The sequence below is a fragment of the Pyrgilauda ruficollis genome, unplaced genomic scaffold, assembly GCF_017590135.1.
Source record: "Pyrgilauda ruficollis isolate IOZ18807 unplaced genomic scaffold, ASM1759013v1 scaffold23, whole genome shotgun sequence".
NCBI classification, from domain to species: domain Eukaryota; kingdom Metazoa; phylum Chordata; class Aves; order Passeriformes; family Passeridae; genus Pyrgilauda; species Pyrgilauda ruficollis.
In genome coordinates, this window is record NW_024522539.1 from 8005947 (window position 1) to 8028162 (window position 22216).

At 39.2% G+C, this 22216-nt stretch overlaps 1 protein-coding gene across 1 annotated transcript; it reads right to left on the minus strand.

Moving 5' to 3' along the window:
- Nucleotides 1–474: 474 nt before the first annotated feature.
- TMC3 (transmembrane channel like 3) lies at nucleotides 475–21864 on the minus strand. The gene is made up of 22 exons (XM_041469312.1): nucleotides 21640–21864; nucleotides 20159–20302; nucleotides 18806–18881; nucleotides 16241–16322; nucleotides 15742–15848; nucleotides 14547–14645; nucleotides 14312–14454; nucleotides 12737–12884; nucleotides 11415–11458; nucleotides 11114–11261; nucleotides 10245–10354; nucleotides 10014–10092; nucleotides 9251–9478; nucleotides 7557–7685; nucleotides 6760–6827; nucleotides 6373–6501; nucleotides 5436–5546; nucleotides 4917–5042; nucleotides 3499–3577; nucleotides 3259–3301; nucleotides 2356–2653; nucleotides 475–1636 (listed from the first exon to the last, which is right to left on the minus strand). The coding sequence occupies exons 1-22, from the start codon at nucleotides 21747–21749 to the stop codon at nucleotides 796–798; spliced, it is 3342 nt and encodes a 1113-aa protein (XP_041325246.1). The 5' UTR covers nucleotides 21750–21864; the 3' UTR covers nucleotides 475–795.
- Between the last annotated feature and the right edge of the window lie 352 nt (nucleotides 21865–22216).

A 22216-nucleotide genomic window follows, 5' to 3' on the forward strand; every position in this document is an offset into this window, starting at 1 on the left:
GTCACTGGTGTAATGCCAGTCCCAGTGACGCGGAGAGAAATAAGCGAAAAACCAACCAAGCAATCTTCAGTATCTAAAGGAAGTGCGAAATTGCAGTGGTGTGTGAAAGACGGGATAGAATTTGGAAACTGCGAGTAATGAAGTGAGCCTTTTAAAGACCACGGATAGAAAGTTTACCACTGAGAAGTTTACCAGGCTGGTGTGAGGCTCACCAGAAAATTAATAGAGGATCTAGGATTTAATCTAGAAGTCTGATTTATGTTGTCAAATAACTCCCCTGCCCATGTGATACACTCTAAAGAAACTCAGTTAACATTTTTTCCTGATTTGTTTGGGCCACAGCATATTCAAACAAGGCACATCAAGATCTACTCTTAAGTAGCAACTCCGTTTGCAGGAAGCTGATTCCCTGCTGAATTTATTCAGGAAGCATCTTCAGCTCTGGCTGCATCAGATAAAAAGAGCCTCGTCTGATGTATTTTTGTACTGGTTTAATAGAAGAGCTCCAAGTACATGGCTTTTGATTTTCCAGTAGGCAGAGATTGGGGGTTTTGACAGCGTAACAGTAGGGAATAAATTGGAATAGCCTTCTTTTCTGAAATTTGCGACATACCAGTTGTGATATTAAAGCAAGGTACAATAAAGAGTAAAACACAAGGCTTTCCCCACCTCGAGTGGCTTCATCCACTATTCTTATAAAAACTATGTTGCAGTTACTGTGACAGACCTCCTACAGCAAGTAAAGTACAACTGCTCATACACTGGCTCAAAACACAGCGAGGCTGTGGCGCTTTCTCAGACATTTGAGCACACCAGTTCACTAGGCTCAGACATACTTAGATCAACACTGTTTTTAGATTTCTTTTTGGTGAGTTTTGCCCCGGTTTTTGGATACTTGTCCTTGGTATGAATGACCTGGATGTACTGGTCATTGCTGCTGTTCTGCGGATCGCTGCTGGATTCAATGGAAATGGAATCAGACTCGGTTAGAGATTGCTCCAGCTTTTGCTTTGATTTTGGTTTCACACGTGGCTCAGGATAGTTCAGGTGTACTTTCTTGTAAGCATATGGAGGCCTGTCCAGGTCCAGCTCAAAACCATCATCCCAGGATTTGTAATGTACTCTGGCTAGATCTTTGCTCATTAGAACGTGGCCATCAGCGCGATCCCCAATGTAAAACCGTGATGCTGGGCGCAGGTCAGACAGTGAGCGAGGGCGATGGGATCTGTTCATGAATTCTTTCTCAAGTTCTTCTTCATCCTCCTCATCTTCACTGGGATGAGGGGAATACATCTGGTGTGGTGTCCGAACCACATATCTTCTGATGTGGCGTGGATACAACTCAATAATGTCTCCTGATTCCTCCTTTCTGAAATGCCTTTGGAGTCGGGAGGTAGAACGGAGCGATTTTTTGCGGGGCTCGTTTTCATTAACCAGAAAATACCTGGTAGCATACGGTCTACATCCCAGAAATACAGGAGCTCGTGCCCCAATGGCATCCGAATTTACCTGCCGAATGGCTTTTCTGAAGAGAGGGTCAGAGTGAACATCTTCAGTGTGCTTTTTGAAAGTCACTGGTGTGTAGGGCTTTGTTTTGCACAGCTCACTTGCACTCCTATGAACAACACTTGGGTATCTTTAGGAAGGAGGAAAAAGAGAAGAAGTATTGATAGACACACTTATCAATTAATAAAATTGAAACATATAAAAGAATTCACTGCTCTGGGAGTCAAAGACTAGGTTGAAAAAATGGAGATTATCATATCTCCTCTCTTCCAAACATTTAGAACCATTTTGAGAAACATATCCTAGAAATTTGGAGATATATTTGTTCTTCTCTAGGAAAAGGTAACCCAATTGTCCTCTCACATTATATTCCCTTTCTGTTTTCTTATTGTTCTGAGAATTGTTCTTTATCCACTTGGAAAAAAACCCAGCAGATAGTTTAAAGCATCCATCTACTGATATGGCAGACTGTCTGTTTTACAACTAAAGCTACATAGACATTCTGCAGAGTTCCTTCACTCTGTATTTGTTTTGTTCATGGAGATGGTATCCTGTACAAAGTATTTTAGTAATGTGCCTGAGGGCAAGTCTAGTATTTACCTTTGCTTGAGCTGTGTGTAAACTCCATCAGCTACATAATTCCAAAAGGTTTATAATCCTATCTCTGTTAATGGAGGGTTAAGGATGTGGTATCACCACCAATAGTACCCATGAATGAATCTGCTTTTGAAAAATTCCTCTGCTGTCTTACAGCTCCAGACAGTCTGAATGCACAGCTGTTTTGTAAATAAACAGGTATGGCATGGAGCTGCTGGAATAAATACCATTTCAAAACCAAAGCAGTCTTACCTGTTTGTGATATGATCATTTCTTGCTTTCTGTACACTTGACACAGAGGGAGCTGGTGTTAAAGAGGTCGAAGTTGTGGGAGTTGCATTGGCAGGCCTCACAACATCAGTTGTTGGCACAGCTTGGGGCACAGACTGGGAAATGGTTTGTATTCTGGTGCCTTTGCTCACGGGAGATTCAAAGTTCAAGACACTGCCATTCTTTCGGGGTGTTGAGGACCGAACAGAAGACTCCTGGCTGATAATATCAGTTTCTTGCTCTGGTCTTTTGTCATTAGCATCCAGATTTTGGATTCTGGCTAGAAACAGAAATTAATAGAGAAACTTTCCAGGTCTCTACATTTAGAAACTGTTATGCAAATTCAGTGGCTTGAATTCCCACTTCAGTTAGAGATCCAATGCCAGTATAACTCCCTATGTTCAGAAAAGAGAAACTGGTGTCACACTGGGAGACTTGATGATAAAGGGGCAGATCTTCATACTACAGTACCTAGCAGATGGAGTACTGGGGACACAGAAAAAACACTGAATATTGCACTGTAGGATCCCAAAAGACACAACAAGCCAATTTTTCTTCTCCCTACCTGCCTCTGAATTACATGTGAAGTCTGAGATTATTTGAATCATAAAAGATGCATCCCAGGTTCTTCCCTGGTTGGTGATAAAAGCAGGAAAATACCCAGTCTAAAGATTCCAGGTGAATTCAGGTTTAAGCTATGCACAATATCTTTCAATGTTGCCAAGATTAAGTCAAACTGAGCTCAGAAACCATCTAACAGGAGGATTCTACAGGAAATACAGTTTAAAAAATGTAGTTGTACTTCCCTATATGTATGAGAAATTAAAATCGGTTTACATCCAAATGTTTTATTAATAGTGGCATTTCTAAAGGTCGCCAACTTACCTACTGCCATCTGAACCACCTTCTTCTTATCTTCAGTTCTTTCCTAAAATACATTCAGAAGAATGAGGATTTGTAAATTATTATGGATTAGAGAATAAATCCCCTGCTCTGTAAGGATGAAAAATACAGGAATTGTTTTACATTGTGAAACACTAGAAGTAACTTTGGAGATTTAACTAGGCTCATGGTTTACTGAAGACCCCTCAAATTACATCTAAGAGTGCTTTGCACCATACTTACCGTTTGTATCTTCATTCTCAGTTGATTGTTGGTGAATTTTAATGATCTTGCAATACTTTGTAGGTAGTAGATTAGCATGCTAGAAGTGAAAGGGGTGATATGAGTCACTTCAGACATTCTTGACAGTTTCTTTTTGAGGATTTATAAGTCAAAATGATGTACAAGTTCAGCTGCTGCTCTGTAGCATTTCCTTATATTGTAATAATGGATTATAGCCTTCTTTCAAGCAAACATAGATGAAAGAAATGACACTGAAAACAGATTTAACAGCAGTTCTAATTTCACCTGTGTTTTTGTAGGTATTTTCATTGTGTGTGTAACCTGGAATGCACTTCCAATTGGTTTTGTTTTGGTTTTTTTAATTCTAGACAAATAATTTTGACAGACATTGTTTTGTGTTTTTTTCCCAGTCCAAGGTTACAGAACAGGGACACCATAGTTACAGCTGAGTTTGCACAACCATACCAATGCAATTTTGTTGGCTGGCTGAAATAACACCTTGTTTACCATGGCACAGATGAGATCAGATCCTGGCAGATGATGGCCTGACATAATAGATTGCACTGGCTTTCAGACAATGTCTTATAGCTAGATTTCATGCCACAAACAATTACATATGTGCTTAGCTCTCAGTTTGAAGCAGTCAAAAGGAATACTTAAACTTATAAATACTACATGCCTGGGACCTTAGAGGAAAAAGTTACAAATAAGAAGTGTTGCTTTGGTCTTTCTGATTTGAAAAGCCACTGGTGGCACAAACTCTGCCTTTGTCTGCAGTTTACACAAGAAGAAAATTGTACAAAGATACAAGCAAAACAAAATAGAACTTTTCAGAGAAGCAAAGTGAATTTCAAACAGCTCAAAATCAGTATTATTTCCCAACTGTGAACAATTATTTCTAACCCAAATAAGAAAAGACTTTCACTGGAGAGTCTGCAGCAAGTTATATTAAATTAACACTTAAGAGCAGACCTTCATAATTGACTTATCTTGTCATAAATCAGGACGACTGAGTAGCTTCTTTAAACGACAGACTGAGACCTGTTCACTGTCAGAAACTGAGCTAATGGCCATGAAGAAATGGAAAATTTATTTCTAAGGAGCTCTTAAGAGGGAAGAGGTTCTTAAACTTCCTGGAACCGTCAGCACCGCAAGCCTTGACACAATGCAGTGAACATGCTCTAACAAAGTATCCCAGAAGGAGGAATTCCTTTTGACAGTCTTTTTAACATTCTTTCATTCCTGTCTGGTCTATATACCACACATTCAGTGAGGTGTTGGAATTGTTGTTCCGGTTATGCTTAATGAAACTACAACAGTGCAATGTTTGTTCCTCAGTATCTACATCTGACTCTCCAGAGATAAGGCCAGTATTAATACAATCAATTTAACCTGCCTACAAAAACCAAAGTACTTACAATAACAGTAGTAGTGCAGGGAGGACAACCACAGGACTGCTGATGTAAGTAATCACTGTGTTGAACCATGTGGGAAAATCATTTTGAATTGTTTCAGAAACAATATCATATATTTTTTCTTGACCACTGTAGGAGGTGTGGGAGGAAAAAAAAAGTAAAATTAAGTTGTAAGGAATCCTGAGTATATTTCTTAAGCAGTGTTGCACTGAATAATAAGCAAGCTTGGAGGGTGCTTGGATGAAGACACAAGACAGTGATGTTTGGGAGGTTGCTCAGTGACACATTACGTCATGTAAATATAAACGAACTAAATTACGTATATAAAGCAGATCAACTCAGAACTTTGACCTATTCACCTTATTAAACCATAAACAATAAAATATTGGTAGCAGAAAAGCATTGTCCTCTCAACTTGTTTTGAATTTACATCTGTAATTTGTGTATTACTAAACATGATAAGTTTATTGTAAGAAGGGGAAAGAGAATCTTTGCAATTTTCATAGTTCCATTATACCTTACCTGAAGGGGCCGCAGCTTAAGGATGGCTTATATCGGGCAATAGCAAAAATTGTTGGTAACATGCACAAGAACAGCATAAACAGCAACATGGCCAAGTAGAAATTATTGGATCTGCAAAAGGTGTAGCATGTTTCAGATTATACTTGTCAGAGAGAAAACCAGAGGCAACATAAAAGGTACAAGTCTGAATCTACCTATCCAGTTCAAGATCAACATGTCTGAAAGATTAAAATCATTCTGCCATAATTACAAAGTCTGAACAGAGATGGTTTAAACAGACTCTTAATGATCAAAATTCTATTTGCACTGCTTTCCAGATACCACTGTTGCAGCCAGAGAACTGGTTACTGCACCCTTTGACAAAAACTGCCCTTACTGCCCAGTTGTGTTGGGGGAGAAAAAGAACAGCATCAGAAGTCTATTAATCTTAAGAAAATGTTAGAAATTACTCATTATTAAGAATTACAGATGCCCAAAATTATTTCCATTTTGGAAAAAAACCAATTAAAATATTCATCATGATAACAAAATGAGGAAATGTGTTGTGCAATGAAATGGACAAAAGCAGATATTGCATAGCTTTTAAAGAGAAACATCAAGAAATAGGACTTGCAACAGGTAACACATATAGGTTATTGTGCTCTGCCAGATTTGTATGGAAATAAAGCATTTTTGTTAGGCCATAATAGCTATCTAGAAATATTCCCTGACATATTTTTTAGTTCTTGCACATCTTCAACTACCCTGCTTCACAAAGCCTCCAGATTCTCAGTAACTATGTCTTTTTTCCTCAGACCTTTGCTATCAGTGTTAGTGTGAAATTTGATTGTCAACTTTTAGAGCTAAAATCTCCTGTAGTTTTCTTCATATTGATGAAAGCTATTTCTCTTGCCTGCATTTGATTTTTTCCTTCTCTTTCATTCTCATTTTGACTTACCGAGATGCTCTGAAAACCTGCTGGTGTGGTACATTGCATGTCAGCACAGCCCAGCTCCTCAGGTACATGAGTCCAATCAACTTGAGTACATTGAATGCTGGTAAGCAAGGTGAAAAGAAAGCTCCCATCCTGGAAAAATCATATAATATCATATTATGACAGTGCTCCGTGTTGCCAGAAGCCATTTTGATAGCAATAGAATAGACTAAAAAAACCCCCAAACCTCACACCAGGTAAACACTATTATAGCTCACTATTAACAGATGATCTCTTAACATAAAAGATTACCCTGTCAATATCCTAATTAAATAGGTTTCATTTAAATAATCAGATTGACTTAACAATCAGCCAACAAAGGACAAGAAAAAACACATGAGGACTACATACCAGATCATTCCTTGGTTGTAGACCAAATGCAATACGTTCTCTGCAATTTTGAATTCTCCATATTCTGGCTACAAGAAACACAGTGTAAAATGAATACCTTTATCTTGATCTTGTTTTCAGGCCATTTATTACGCATGTTTGACTGAGTCAGTTTGCAGAGAGTACATGGCCCGAAACATCCAGATCAAATACCAGCTGCTTTCAGGCAGTGGGAACAGAGCAGAACCTACTCTGCAGCCAGGGATTAAACAAATTTATTCCTCTCTATTTTACTTCACATCTTTAAGGACAAACAGTCCACAGCCTTTCACACCAACAGCTTCTTGCTAACCAAGTATTACCCACTGTAATTTTTTAGAGGGCTGTGTGGTGTTGGTTACTCTTTCTTGGACCACTGTCTGCATTAGGTAAAGAAGTTACAGCTGCAGAAAAGAGGATGTGGGCAACAACTACATGCCCTGTGTGTCACCTTAGAGAAGTTACAGCCGCAGAAAAGAGGATGTGGGCAACTACATGCCCTGTGTGTCACCTTAGACTGTGGGAATTGCTCTATGATATTATTTTGTGAAAACCAAAAATTTTTGCATCAGAGCCATGTGAGTAGGCTTGAGAAAAACATTAATCTCAACATTTATTCTGTACCCTCCAATTTAAACTCAGTGTGAGCTGTGCCTTTCTAGACGTGTGCTACCAAGAAATTATTCATCTGCAGAAAGACTTTAAGGACATTTAGTACTGAGGGAAGGAGCCTACCCATCTTCAACATCTTATCTTGATAAAATAAGGATTATACTTACAAACTTGCTTTCTAGATCCCAGCACCAGCAATCACTCAGATATCGGACACACAGTCCACGGAAAAAATCAATTAGCAGGATGCTTGCGACTGTGAAAATCATGTCGATAATTGAAAGCTTGAGCATCTCCTGAAATGCACATTTTTCACACATACTGAGTCATTCCGAAAGCAAATGGACTGCATATGGCTCTTTTGCATTTGTAATTGTATTTTTGGCTCAAGCTCAGTATTCTGATAAAATATGAATTGAATATATGAATAATTTCCTTTTTAAATTTTCCTGTTTGACTTTTCCCTTTACTTGTCTTTGTTCTGTTAAAAGAATAAATATAATCAAGCTTCCAGGGTGCCTTCTATTGCTTGCAGCACCAAAATCCTGGTCATAATGGTATCAAACTTTGTTTTTAATGACTTTCTTTTTAGTGTTCTAAAAATGTATCTAGCTAAACTGAAATGGGTTGTTTTTTCTACTGCACCCATTCTTTTATTAAGCTGACTCTTGTAATACACATATACAAAGTGTCTCACAATGAGAAAAATCTTATTATTCAGACAAATCCACAACCCAATGGCACAAGATCATCAAACCATAAAAGTAGTTTTTTCATGCTTACAAAAGAATGTTGTCATCCTATATTTAATTGAGCTTTAAAAATATACAATTAAAATAGGAAAAATTCAGTTCTATACTTCTCTAGGTCATTCTGAGGAAAAAACAAACATTCAAACCCTCTATTTTCTATGAGATTGTGCAGAAAGGATATACAAGAAACAGAAATCTGGCTAATAAACTTCAGAGGGGTCTTTTCCTCCTGATATTCAAACAAGACCGTTAATATTCTTCATTCTGGAACAAGAAGCTCAGGAAATCAGAAGCACACTAACATGGGTCTTAATCCAGTGGCCTAGACATGACTGTGACACTGTCAGAGACCACAGTGACATCTTCGGCATTTTTGTGGTTAAAATTTCTCTCTGAATGTATTAGTGCCCCTGGAAGTCTCAAGCAATGTACCCTTCACATGTAGGGAAGCAAGAGGTGTCATATTAAATTTGGGGTATCTGGAGATTTCCTGCACCCCAAATGTGGGAACATGGCACTGCCATCCAACTGTCCCCATTCCCACAAACTGATGGGATTTTGAAACAATTTGTTGTTCTCTCTCCCTCAGAAAAAGTGAAGAGCACTTGACTGTCTAGAGATTTATTGAGGCAGAATGAATAGAGACTTCTGATACTGTAAGTGACCAAGAGCACAATCTCTTGTTTGTTTCAGGTCTGCATCTCCATTTCTTGAGGCAGAAATCTGAATCTGCACAGAGTGCATGTTGCTGCTTATATGTCTGTATAGTCTTTGCTTCTCTGTAGGGCTTAGAAGGATGTACCCTGTTAAAATAGGATCCATATCACAGATCTGTACAGATCTGCCTGTGCAGAGCTGAAGACAGAGACCAAACCTGGCAAAAGAACATTTGGACAGCACAAAACATACTGTAGATATTGAACAAAACCCAAAGCTTGTATCTGTGGGCATAGCACTTTGCAGTCTTTACTCTTCCTACATCATCCTCAGCTAAATTCTGGAATTTATACAAAGAAAATTTCTAAACTCAAACACAGCACAACATGATTTTAATTTTTTCAAATGTGAATTAAGTAGAGTAAGTTGATGACAATAAAAAAATTACATACTTGGCCAACATATGTCTCCCAGCACTGATCCTGTGGGTTCTGGGTGTTAAAGGAAATTGTCTGGTTAACCAGTGAGTCTGTCAGGCCTTGGGTGCGATGCTCTTCCAATGTGACAAAGCCATTTCTCTTAATTTGTACACTAGGAACGGTTAAATTGTCATCCTTAGAAAGAGTGTTGGTTGCTAAGGAGGTGGTAGAATTACTTGCATTGTTGTTCACATCAGAGTCCTGAAATAATAAATGCCCCAGAAGCTACTTTTTAACTGTACATTGGTGCAGATGTTTGGACCTTCTACAGCATAAACACACACACAGATATATTTTCACATATTTCCAAGCAGCAGTTGGGCAACTGTTAAACAGCTGTCAATGGACAGAGTCAGATGGAACACCAAAGGGCAGGACTTAAAGCTAATTTAGGTAGGTGAAAAATATTTGACCTACAGTGATGAGTTTGTTTTTTGTTTTTTTTTTTTTCAATAATTCAGCAAAGCACAGATATCTCTTTATCTCATTACATCAGCAATCAAATGGATCCAGTTATCCTTAAAAACTAATTAAAAAGACACTTTAGTGAATAAGAAGTAAGAACAAGTAGTTGTAAATAAACATGACTATCTAAACTTTATAATCCTATCAACCCATAATATTTTTAATCAATTTCAAACAAATTTTCATCTAACTTCATATACGTCACAATAAACAGAATTCTTCTATGAAGTCTACTAGCTTTACACATCTGAAAACATCAAGTTAAACTTACAGTGACACTCATACTGTCCACTTTATCCAGGAGGGCAATGATTAAACTGTAGAGATTTCCCAGGTATAGGACAAGAACCCTGAAAAGAGAATAAAATACGATTACCAGCACTGGTAACCATTGACTTCTCATACATTATCTGGTTTGGCTGTACTGAAACATGAACCACAACACAACTCTCCTTTCCTCCTTTTCTCTCCACATATTTTTTACACTGAATAATGCCCATACCTGGCAAGCTGGAAGCGAAGAGTGGTCCTTGGATGATACATCTCCAGAGCTGCCACAAGTTCAAAAGCAGAGGGTGCAATCATTGTGATCAGTGACACAACTACGCTGACCTGTGGAACAGAAACTCGCAGTGTTTGATGATGGCCTTCTGTGGAATCTTGGAGTGATTGAAATTCTGCTGAGGCACATGCTTTGGTGATTGCTTTTTTTGGAGGAGATGCTTTAAGAAGGTATTACTGACATTAGTAAAAACAGTATTATGATCAAAAATTATAGATTTGGAATACCACTCGTGAGTCTTTACTCCAGATATTGTAGCTTCCAATTTCTATTATTTCTATTTCAATTATTAATTGAAATTAAAAGTTATCATGTAGGAAGTATGGTGCTAGCATTTGCCTCTGGAATGGGTGAGTGGCTTCTTCATGCCTATTCACTTCCTACTCATTCCTCTGAATGGAAATAGTCACAGAACATTCAGTATCCCCTGCTACTGAATCAGTTATTCTTATCAAAGTCAATTCCTTTCTAGTCCAACAGCCCAGTGTTTGGTCGCCTCTGTCCTGGGTGTAAAAATAGATTTGTAAGTGACAGGAGAGATTAAGCTTTGTGCTCACAAAATAGGGACCTGCTAGAACTGCAGTGGCTGTGGAAGTAGCACCTGCACCCCACTCTGCCCAGTTCAGCTGCACTAACACCTGGCTGCAGAGCTGAGGGAGCAAGTGCACCAAGGCAGATCCAGGTCTGCCAATTCCTCATTTCTCCTGGCTCATCTCTTGCTATTTACACCTCTGTGCACACTATTGCTGCAGAAAGCCCCCAGACAGCAATCCTGCTTCTAACACAGGGGTGGCATAAAGACAGCGTACCTCATTTTTTTCCCAGAGAGTCAGTTCCTTCTTGGTGCGCTCTAACCTTTGGGATCGATCCACCACAAAGTAGATGATGTAAATACTTCCCGCAAGGGACAGGAGCACGAGGATGTTTGCAATAATTCTTAAGCTTATGGTCACTGCCCTAGGAAAAACAGAAGGTACAACCAATACAGCAGGTTGTCTTATGACACCTGGCTAATTTCTAAGAGGGTTTGGAAGTACAAGACAGGAGATTAGCACTGATATCTGCATTGAAACAGTGCTTTGAAAAGTATCTCTTATCTCATATACATACAAGTTTTTGCTTTTCTTCTTTTCCTGCTCTTCCAATATAGCTTCCTTGAAAGAAACACAGCATTACCATTTTAATAATGTTCAGCAAAAATAATGCACATATATTTCACAGAAATTGAAGCATACTAATAAAAAACCATCACATCCTGGAGGTGCAAGCAGATAAATACCACTGTCCTCATTAATTTGTAGCATAGCACTGATATGTGATATTAAAAAGTGATAGAGATTTCTGAGAAACAAATACACAGTAATCAGATACTCGGGCACTTTCAGCCATGCATGCTTAAGGAAATATAACAAGAGCATTACACTTCCAGATTTTTTGGCAGGATGTGCCTTTAAAATCTGGGTGTCACTAATATAATACAGTACTGTCAAAGGTTATTCTTAGTCATTGAAATAACTAAATATCATACCTTATTAATTTACCCTCTGCACAATTTGAAGTAATTTTTGTTCAATGATAATGAGAGTACATCAAATTTTGGAAATAAGTTATTTTTGATAAAATCACATATGCTCTTAAATTCTAGATGGAAAATATCTATATTTTTAACAGTTTTCTAATATTGAGAGATCTATAATATGTCCTTCCATTTGTTCTGGAGAGATGAAATAAACCATAGAACCATAGAATATCTCAAGCTGGAAAGGACCTATAAAGACCATTGAGTCCAACTTCCTGATACTCAGAGGAGTACTTAAAACTAAACCATTTCACTAAAAGCATCATCCAGATGCTCCTTGGAGTCCAACAGGCTTGATGCCATGACCACTTCCCTGGGGAGCCTGATTAATAGCTGATAAAATAAAGAAGAAAGAACAATAAATGGTGTGCAGAAAGTTATAAACCAAAGAGAGAGATATAAAACTTATTATCATGTAAAAAAGCATCTTGTAAAATATGAGCTGTTGTACATGGATGCCCTGAGGCATAAAACTCTTCCTTTGCATAAAAATAATTATACATTCTATAAATTTGTTTATTTTCCTGCCAAATCAATTTGATTCCAACACTCAATGAAATTTCATCACTAGCAGATTTGTTTCTGGTTATCTAAGTTCTTGTCACACATACAGGCACATTAAATAAAACCCTCCCAAAAAAGGACACAATGGCTTTGCTGGGATGGCAGCAAATATGATGTGTCTGTAATACCACACAGATGTGGTACTAGCCCTCCCCTAGGCAAAGAGATATGCAAATAAATACAAAAAACCAATAGGAAGTGCAAGGGGATGAGTGGAAAAACTTACATGGCTTACAGTTTAACAAGTAAATCAACTTGATTTGAAATAATTCAAAGGTCAGTTGCTCACCCTGATGCTGTTGACTATGGCTGCAGCTTTGCTCTCTGCAGCCTCAGGGTTTCCTATCAAATAGTCCCAAGCACAGAAAAGTCTCCAGCAGAAAGTGTAATTTTCATCAGAGGCACTTGCTAAACTCATTCTTGAGTTCTTTGCCATTCTGTAAAATAAATAACAGGTATTTGACTGCTTCTGGTGTGTGAAGATGGTAATGAAGGAGGTCACTGGTTTGGTTCATGGTTTTCAGAGGTTTATACATTCAGAGCTACCAAAGGTTGCAGAAATTGGTATCACTGAAAAACATAAAACAGGGTGAGGTGCAGCTCATGAACTTGGCTTTACATTTAGAGATAAATGACTCACTGTGGAAGGGCATTTCAATATTTACAGTCTTTACAACTGACAAATAAAGCAAATAAATCTTACTAACTGTGGCTTACACCTATTTCAGTTTTACTACCTCTAGGCAGGATCCAGCTGAAATATATAATCACTAAGATCACTGTTACAGGAATTAAATCTAGTTTGGCATAACTAGTGATTGTGCACAGGGTCTGTTTTTTTGCTGTACTGTTTTAAACCTCAAAATATATATTGCTGTCACATAGAAACCCAGGGCCATTTTACAGACCTTGGAAAAAGAAAGAAAACCCCTCCTACTCATGTCAGGTGAGCAAGGTGGCAGAATATTGCAAAACATGGGAAATGAAATGAAAATTAATAGCTTATGAAAGAAAGGGCACCTGAAAGGACAATGTTAAAGGGAAGCTGCACACAGCTAAGCAAAGGATCACTGAGCTAAGTCAGAAGAAAAGCTGATCCTATCTAGAAATTGCAGATCAGTGTCAAATATACCAGTGACCCTTGGCACAAACCAGCACGTAGATTAAAAATAAATGAAAAGGGAAGGTTTGACCTCAAAACTCAGAGCTATTACAGACAGCATTGAAAACATCCCTGGACTGCACTGTGCCAGATGAATGGGTATCCAGAAGGGAAGAGAAAGCAAATCAGGAGAGGATAGAGTGACCTTGCCCCCACAAGCATTGCACATCCCTGGATTTATGGTCAGTACAGGCAGTCTTGCTCTCTCTGCTAAGTAACTCCTACTCCTTCCCTTCCACAGCAAAGAAATTAAGCTTACATTCCAATGGGATGCCACATACCCACTAAAGCAATGCAAATGATATTGCACCTAGGATGGCACTTTTATATTTGTATTTCAATAGAGGGGAATATTAATAATGCTGAAAGCATTACAATTCAAATATAAATTTCTGTCATAGCAATATTTATTACAGAAGAAGGAAAAGGTTCCATGGGTGTTGGGCCTTAAACTGCTCCAAGACAAAGCACACAGATGGTCTGTGCTGCCCTTCTTTTAAAGGCTGGGAAATGGAACAGAGAGTGAGGATTACAGCAAGATAAAGGGCAATCTAGAGTTCAATCTAGTCTGCCTCCATGATACTAGAGAGGTGAGCATGCTAATAGAACTACACAGAACAAATACAGAGGAAGTGGAGTAAATACCATTGCTGATTGCCTGAGCACACAGGTTTATGAACAGCAGGAAATGGGCAGTCTTACTTTTTTAGAAGAATGATGAAGCTGTAAGCAAACACAGCCATTCCAACAAGGAAGTAGGCAAGAGGCAGCCGGTATCCAGCTTTGCCAATCTTCCTGTCCCGACCATAGTAGCCATAAAACAGAACAGAGTACTGGAGGTAGCCCTGCAAAGACCAGAGCCTGTCAGTAAGAGCAGTAACCAACAATTACAAGAGAACAGTGACAGCAAAATAACAAGGAGGGGTTTGAGTCTTGCCCCTAGGGACCAGATGGTGTCCAGGTCTTGAGCAGATGCAATGTGCTCCTTGGGAATGGTCTTGCTGAGCGTGCTGCCAAACGGGGCTCCGGCCAGGAGCTGCGGGAGAGAGAGGAGGTCTCAGGAGGTGGGAAAGAGAGGAGTCTCAGGAAATGGGGAAAAGAGAGGAGGTCTCAGGAGATGGGAAAGAGAGAAGAGGTCTCAGGAGGTGGGAAAGAGAGAGGAGGTCTCAGGAGGTGGGGAAAAGAGAGGAGGTCTCAGGAGATGGGAAAGAGAGAGGTGGTCTCAGGAGGTGGGGAAAGAGAGGAGGTCTCAGGAGATGGGGAAAAGAGAGGAGGTCCCAGGAACTCCACGAGCCCATCTGAGCCAGGGCTGCACAGTGGAACCCATCAACATGGGTGGTGCTCTCAGGGTAACAAGTACTGTGCCAGCACTGTGCCAGCATTAAAAGTCGTGCTTTCAATGTGAGCATTTTTAAATTCAATGGGGAAATGTTTGATCTCAAAATGATAGTTCAGGATTAAATTTACTTTTCCTTAAAAATTAAAAAGTGAATGTGAATACCTTTTTTTTTTTTTTTCAGGTTACTTTTTATTTATTTGAAAGGTATTTAATTTTTATTTTGTGCAGTGAGAATAAAATCAGGTATTCCCATGTTTTCCAATAACACTATTAAAGTACAGGGTAGGTGAGGCAAAATAATGTTTATGGATAATTTAACAAAGTTAACAAATTGCCTTACTCATATGCAAGAACTAAACAAAGTTGTGGCTGTTCAGAACTTGTAGGAAATGCTTTCTAATGGACAATAATCCAGAGTCTAGAGAGGGATGTTTTGTTTTTCTTAGTGTCATTTACACTTCTCATTACTGTAAGTGACACTAATAGGACTTAAGTGTACTCAACACCCACTACATCTTTAAGAATGGGTTCTTTATTTTAGTAATCAGATAAAAACATATTCTCTAAAAACATTAGCACCATGTTGACAAAATACAATCTCGAACACTAATAGAAAAAGTCTGTTATCCTTTGGCAGAGAAAAACCTCTTAATAGGGGAATTTATTTTAAATAATTCATTTTACAGTGTACATTTCAAACTGATGCATGACTTAAAGTGTGGTGTTTGTTCCACTGAGAAAGGAAAGTCCAGCAGTAAGTGCTTCTCTGTAAATATTAACAGTGTGTTCTTACCTCTGGTAGGACTACAAATGCTCCTGTCATTATGGTAAGGACAATATTGATTCCAAACAGCCATCTCAGGAAGATGAAGTAAGAGGCAACTCCAGATCCAAAATGACCTTAAACCACAAAAAACCATTATGTGGTCTGCACAGTCTATAAAAGCTTGTATCATTTATCCATGAAGTACTTGAATAACAGGCAAAAAAGAAAAACCTCTCTTATGAAGGGCATTCAGCAAACTAGAGAATTTTTTCATTTTCAGAATCTCAAAGGGACAAAATTGATTTTTTCAAAAGTCATCCCCCAACTAAGACCATCAATGAGAACTGTGCAGTTTCTGAGGCACCAGGAAAAGATGAAAAAGCAAAGTTTTAAATAAAGAATTCACTGCTGAAAATATGCATCTAACTCCCTTCCAAATATTTAATTCAGTACATTAAAAAGATACATCATAAGACTCAGCAGTTTAGCAAGTGTTTTACAAATACCATGAAATCTTTATACTTACTCTCGATTTTCTTTATTCTCATTTCCCAAGGAATAAAGATTACCACAAAATTGTATGCAAGTCGAATAAACTTCTTCCAAAGCTGAGAAAAAAGGAGAGAAATATGACACTTCTTCACATGAAAAAAAAAAAATTAAAAATTAAGTGCTGAGTACTTTGCTCGTGTCTGATCTTTTATCACAATAATTGTTAAAAACATGGATGAATAAGGTCTTACTAGGAGCATAATGCCTCAAAGGAAATTCTCATAGAGGAAAAATATGCTTTTTTAATTCAACAGCAGCAAATGTAACTAGTTTATTCTCAGTTCTATGTTGTGCAGCCAACACTTGCAGAAATCCTGTGGTTATATTTTGTAGAGTCTTTATTCAGACTCCATTTTTGCATGGTCAGATGCTCTTCCTGCACACACATGGGGGAGAAAAAACAACATCCACCTGTGCAAAAGTGAGAGCAGTTTTTTGAGTTGTGTTAGAACTATAACTTTACAGTATCAATAAGAAAAAAAAATTTGTATTCCAGGCATTATAATGTATTTTTAGTACAGCTAGATAATAAAATCCCACCTATATTTTAGGCATTTTTAATAGCAGTGTCAATATTCTATCACATAATTTGATCTCCTAAAATTGAAGAGGAGTAAATAAAATTTTAATTACTGAAAATATAATCAGTCTCTTCGGCCAAAGTTAATTAATATCTATGATGATATGGACTTTTAATTGCATGAACGGGAAGTATTTTAAATAAAGAAATTTAGATGCTGGGAACTGCATGGGAATTGTTGGGATTGCAATTTTCAGTACAGGGTTCACAGAGCTGAGAAAGGGCTCAAGCACCTTGTGCCAGCTGCACTACAGATTTAGAAATAATAACAAGGTGTCCACAGTGAAGCAAAATTTACTAAAATTATCATTTAATAGCTATCATCTCTTTTCCTCCCTGCTATGTTGTTGAATGGATAATTTACACTCTTAGAACCCAGAGTATGGGCATCTGGCTTTAACTGGGGAAAAAAACCTCAAAAAACAGCTACAAAGAAAGTGTAAAATAATTGAATTGAGAAAAGAAAATGGCTTTCAGTGTCAAGATAGTAAAAATGTATTTTAACTTTAATTTTCATAAATAATACCATGAGTAAGCTGTCCAATCATGAACACTATCTATTTTGCAAATTTGAAAAACTTGTCTAAATACATATACATCTGGTAACTGCATTTTGTTCTTAGCACATGTTCAACCACTGAGTTCTTAATTTTGATGATGTAGTGCTTGTTTTTAAAAAAAAAAAAAAAAAAAAAACACACCAAAAAATACCCCACACCAGAAAAAGACAGCTCATTCTGTTGTTGTTGCTGAATTTAGCCCTAATGTAAAGGCTATACCCCTAATTTGTGCTAGGATAAAAGAATACAGATCCCCTACATGTAATGAGTGATACTAATTAAGTGCTGAATTACATCCCTGTGCTGAATGTCTTCAAGCACACACAAATACAACAAAGGCAATTAGATTAGACACAAACATTTATGCACTGTGAACTCTTATTCAGATAAAAGCTTTTGGGTTTGTATAGGAAGAATTATATGAGCAAGCACTGAGCCCAATCTGTGATTTACTGACATTCTGATTTAGCACTTCTCTTTCTAGCTAAAGTCCTAGTTCCTCTCATATCAAAGGCAAAAAATAGTGTTTATTTTAACAGCATTTTTCCTTCCACTGCATTTGCCACACATGCAAAGGCAGAACGAGGAAAACTTAGTCTTTCTACATTAGAAAGTGCTTCTGGGGCCAGCATCTCAAAGCACCAGATACAACTGCAGCTCTTCACTTGTTCACATGAATAAAATGCATGGTGTTCTGTTGGCCTAACCCTGCCTTTTTGAACTAAGATAAATTAGTAATTAAAAATGAACTTGTTATGACGACAAAAATATTCTTTACTGCTTAAATGACTAAAGAAATCTTCTTTTGGTTGCTTATTAAATACAATTTCCTGCATATTATAAATTTCCAGAAACTCAGGCCAGTGTCTATTTTCAGTGGTGTAAATAGATTTGCTAAGATTTGATTCAAATTCTGAGTACAATGAAAGCAAAAACCCTTCTTTAATGATGAATTTAACATAAGCTGTTTTAGGATTGTCTTCCAAACTAAAAGCTAGACACATTTTTCATATGAAGCTATTGAACTGTGGCCCCAGTTTGTTGAAATAGCTCTTCAGAGGATATTGCATGATGTTTGTTGTTATCCCTTTCACATCACCCCCTCTAACAGGCATCAATATTTGTAGGCTGTCTGAAAAGAAAGCTTATACTGCATTAACAGAAAGATATTCATCCATCAACACATGAAATTAGTCTGCAAAAATGTAATTACTAAAATTGCAATAAAAAAAAAGAAAAACAAACAAAAAAAAAGCTTTTAACTGTTTTTTTCTCTCCCTACGGTCCTGAGCTGAAGTATCAGGAGTGCAGAGCCAGCACACTCTTCTCTGAATCAGAGCTGCAAATGGCTATTGGTGGGAACAAGACATTTCAGAGATTTGAGAGCAAGCAGCCATACCTCTGCCCCAGCAGCCTGGTAACCTCTGGTTCTCGTGAGCCTCCCCTCGTACTTCAGCACGATCTCCTTGGCCTGCCTGCGAGAGGGGAGGGTCAGCTCTGCATCATCCACTGCTCACAGCTCTCATTCTGCCCAAACAGCATCTACCAAAGGGCTCAGATGCTCTGAAATACAGCCACGGGCTCTCCCACCGTCAGCCCCTAACCCAGGCAATGCTTTTTTCCTCTGACTATTGAGCTTTTTACTGATACTTTAAAACCACTCAGAATTTTGTCTGAGGGAACTCAGCATTCAAGGGTTTGACTGCAGGGAGAGCTTTCTGTTCCTCTCATTTATTTCTCTGTCCTTTTGTTTCAAAGTCGGTCTTTTAAAATGGTCGAACCAAAATGAGTAAAATAGCAAGATCCCCTTTATAGTCTGGTAATCTCCTGTGGATACTGACACCTCTTCTGCAGGTATGGTCTTGTGAGATGCAAAGAGGTGCATGTTTGTCTGGTCATACGCAGTCTTTGACCTCAGCAGAAGGTGGATTAGGACCACCAAGATCTGATCAAAAGGACAGGAAAGCAGGAAGTCACAGACTCTGCCTAAGAGAGAAAAACCTCTCTTTGCTTCCCAGATAACACAAGGGCTCTTGGCACGGTAGAGATTCCTCTGGGCTGCATTGCCATCTGAGCACCACACAGGGTTTGGAGAGAAAATTCCACATGAAAAGGGCAAAAAACCCTCCAAATTATCACACAGATCATGAGGTGAAAAAACCGACACAGTTTTGACAGATAGCCCAAAGAGTTAGTCACATGCTCTTTTATTGGAGATCTGGAATTATAATAATTGAAATCCTAAACTGTGAAACATACTTTACTACACTGACCATACTTTTTAAACTTACAAGTGTCCAGTATTTACTGCATTTACAGAATGTTGCCTGAAGCTATGACCAGCTTCTGCTCTCATACCATGTACTTACCTTAAAAAGGCAGCCTGGTTCTCCTTTTTGGGACACAGTGAAACAATTTAACTTAAAAACAGATTATGGAGCATTACCAACAGCCTTCCTTGAGACCACTGAATAGCTGACAGTCTCTTTTAATAATTAATAGCCAAAGCATGATTTCTTGCTCTCTTTTCTGCTGTGACTTTCTAAAGGGAGCCACAGGGATGCACCAGAGACAACTTCACTTACAGACTGTCCATCCAGAGGCTGCTGCCTTCGGCCAGCCCTCGGATCTTCCCAGAGCATCCTCATGGAACGCTTTCCTAGCAGCTCTAAATCATTCCTGTGCTCACACCCGAGGCTGGAAGCGCTGTCACAGCCAGTGAGCCTGAAAATCTCTGCACAGGCACCTTTACCTGAGCGCCCTCAGCTTCTGCCTCATGGGCCAGGGCCGGCAGCGGATGTTGGACATGATCTCCTTCTGGTACTGGATGTTCTGAAAGATCTGCTCTGGGTCATGGCTCTCAGCCTTCTCTTCACCAGCGTCGTCATCCGAGTTGCTGGCAGCCCAGCACACACCCCACGAGAGCAAAAAGGAGACAAGTTATTCCTTTTGGATTCCCAGCAAGGAGTTGATTTGTACAGGATCCAACCTCTTAGAGCATTGTAAGAATGAGGGAAATCACATAACCTTATTGTTTTAAAGTTGAATGATAACTTGGATGGTTTCTCCATCTCCAGGACATACTTCTTTCCCTCCCCACCACTTGTTGGTCAGTTATAAATTATCTCAGCTCCTGACCATGAATCCCAGTCTCTCTTCCCAAGCATTTCCAGCCATTCACCATGTACATCACGCTAGCAAGACTCTCTGTATATTTTTCTGGAACAAACTGCTGTCTAAACATTTCCAGAAAGAGCAGAAAACATCCATTTATTAATCATACCCATTATTTTTATTTCAATAATTATAAAATGTTTTATTTCTAAATGAATGAGGGGAGCAGGTGATTCAGTCATGGTCACCATTTAATTCTATTGCCTACTGCGGGGTACAGGGGTGTGGGACCCCACATACCAAGAATTACTTGTCCCTGTGAAAAGATTCCTGTGTTTTGATGATTATTAAATGATCTTTTCTGATGCTGTCACCACATTTGCTAAGCTACAGCTCTTGCAATTCCCTGTTGGTCTGTGAAATAGCAGCAATATTCATTCTTACAGAGGCTTAGGTCTAAAAGCCTGTGGTGGCTGTTTCTCCCTGAATGACACAAAGGGATGTGAAGTACTGCAGCAACCACCAGCCAGGAACTTTCCCAGTTCTATGGCTATGTACTTGCTGGGAAAGTTCCCTGCAATTTTGCTGAAAAGGCAGCCTTTTAATCACTTAGAAATAAATCATAACCTAAACCATGCCATGGAATAATATTTGGGGGACATACTTCATCAGACCACTAATCCATTAGTCTGCAGTCCTGTCCCTTCAGTCACAGGCGACATTCAAGGGAAATTTATAATTGCACAGGAAAAGAATAAGAGACTTCTTACCATGCTATACCCTGAACTCTTTGGAGTTACTTTGCTTTATGTACGGCGTTTATGTTTCAGTATGAAATGTGACTTTGATCAAAAAAAACCAAAAAAACAAAGAGTTTTGAAATATATCTTAAAACACAGAGAATGATTTTTCTCACGCTCATTTCCATGCTACCACACTCTTCCTCAAACCAGCCTACCTTCCCCAGTCTGACACACACTCTGTCTGCATGGAAGTGAAAAGACAAAGCAGACTGTCCCGTGAGGAGAGGGCACTCCCTTACCTGTAAGTGAAAAGACAAGCTCCCAGTGCTGTGCTAGACAAAGCAGACTGTCCCGTGAGGAGAGGGCACTCCCTTACCTGTGGGGAGGCTCCTGGTAGGTGTAGATGCCGCTTTGCCGCTTCACCGTGCGCTGCTTCTTGCAGGACTTGGCAGCTCTGAGCGCAGGGGAGCCCGGCGCTGCTGCCATGCTGCCAGCTGGGACTCTGCAGGGCTGCCAGCAGCTTGGAGCTCGCTGGGCAGGCGTCTCAGCAGCAGCCAAATGCTATTAAGCAGAGAGCAGCGTGTGCTGCGAGCCCTGTGGAGCAGAGGATCATTGCCTGGTGCTCCAGCCTGGAGAAACTGCTGCTGCCTGGCAGTGCCTTAAAGCCACAGCACACAGCAGCCCCATCACTGCCCCTCCAAGGCCAGATCAAGGTGGGAAGAAGAGTTCAAAGCTGCAACCCGTAATTTGCAGCCAAGTTTCCCTTGTTGTGGATGAGGGACATCCCACTGAGTGCCCCCCAGCACACCGCACTGGCGCTGGGTGGTGCTGCCAGCAAACACCCTGTAGGTGCTGTTGGTGATTCTGCTTCCTGTGCTTGACACAAGGTTCTTGCCCAGGAAAAGCAAGATGGTTTGTGTTTTGGCCATCAGTAACAGAGAAATATGCAATGT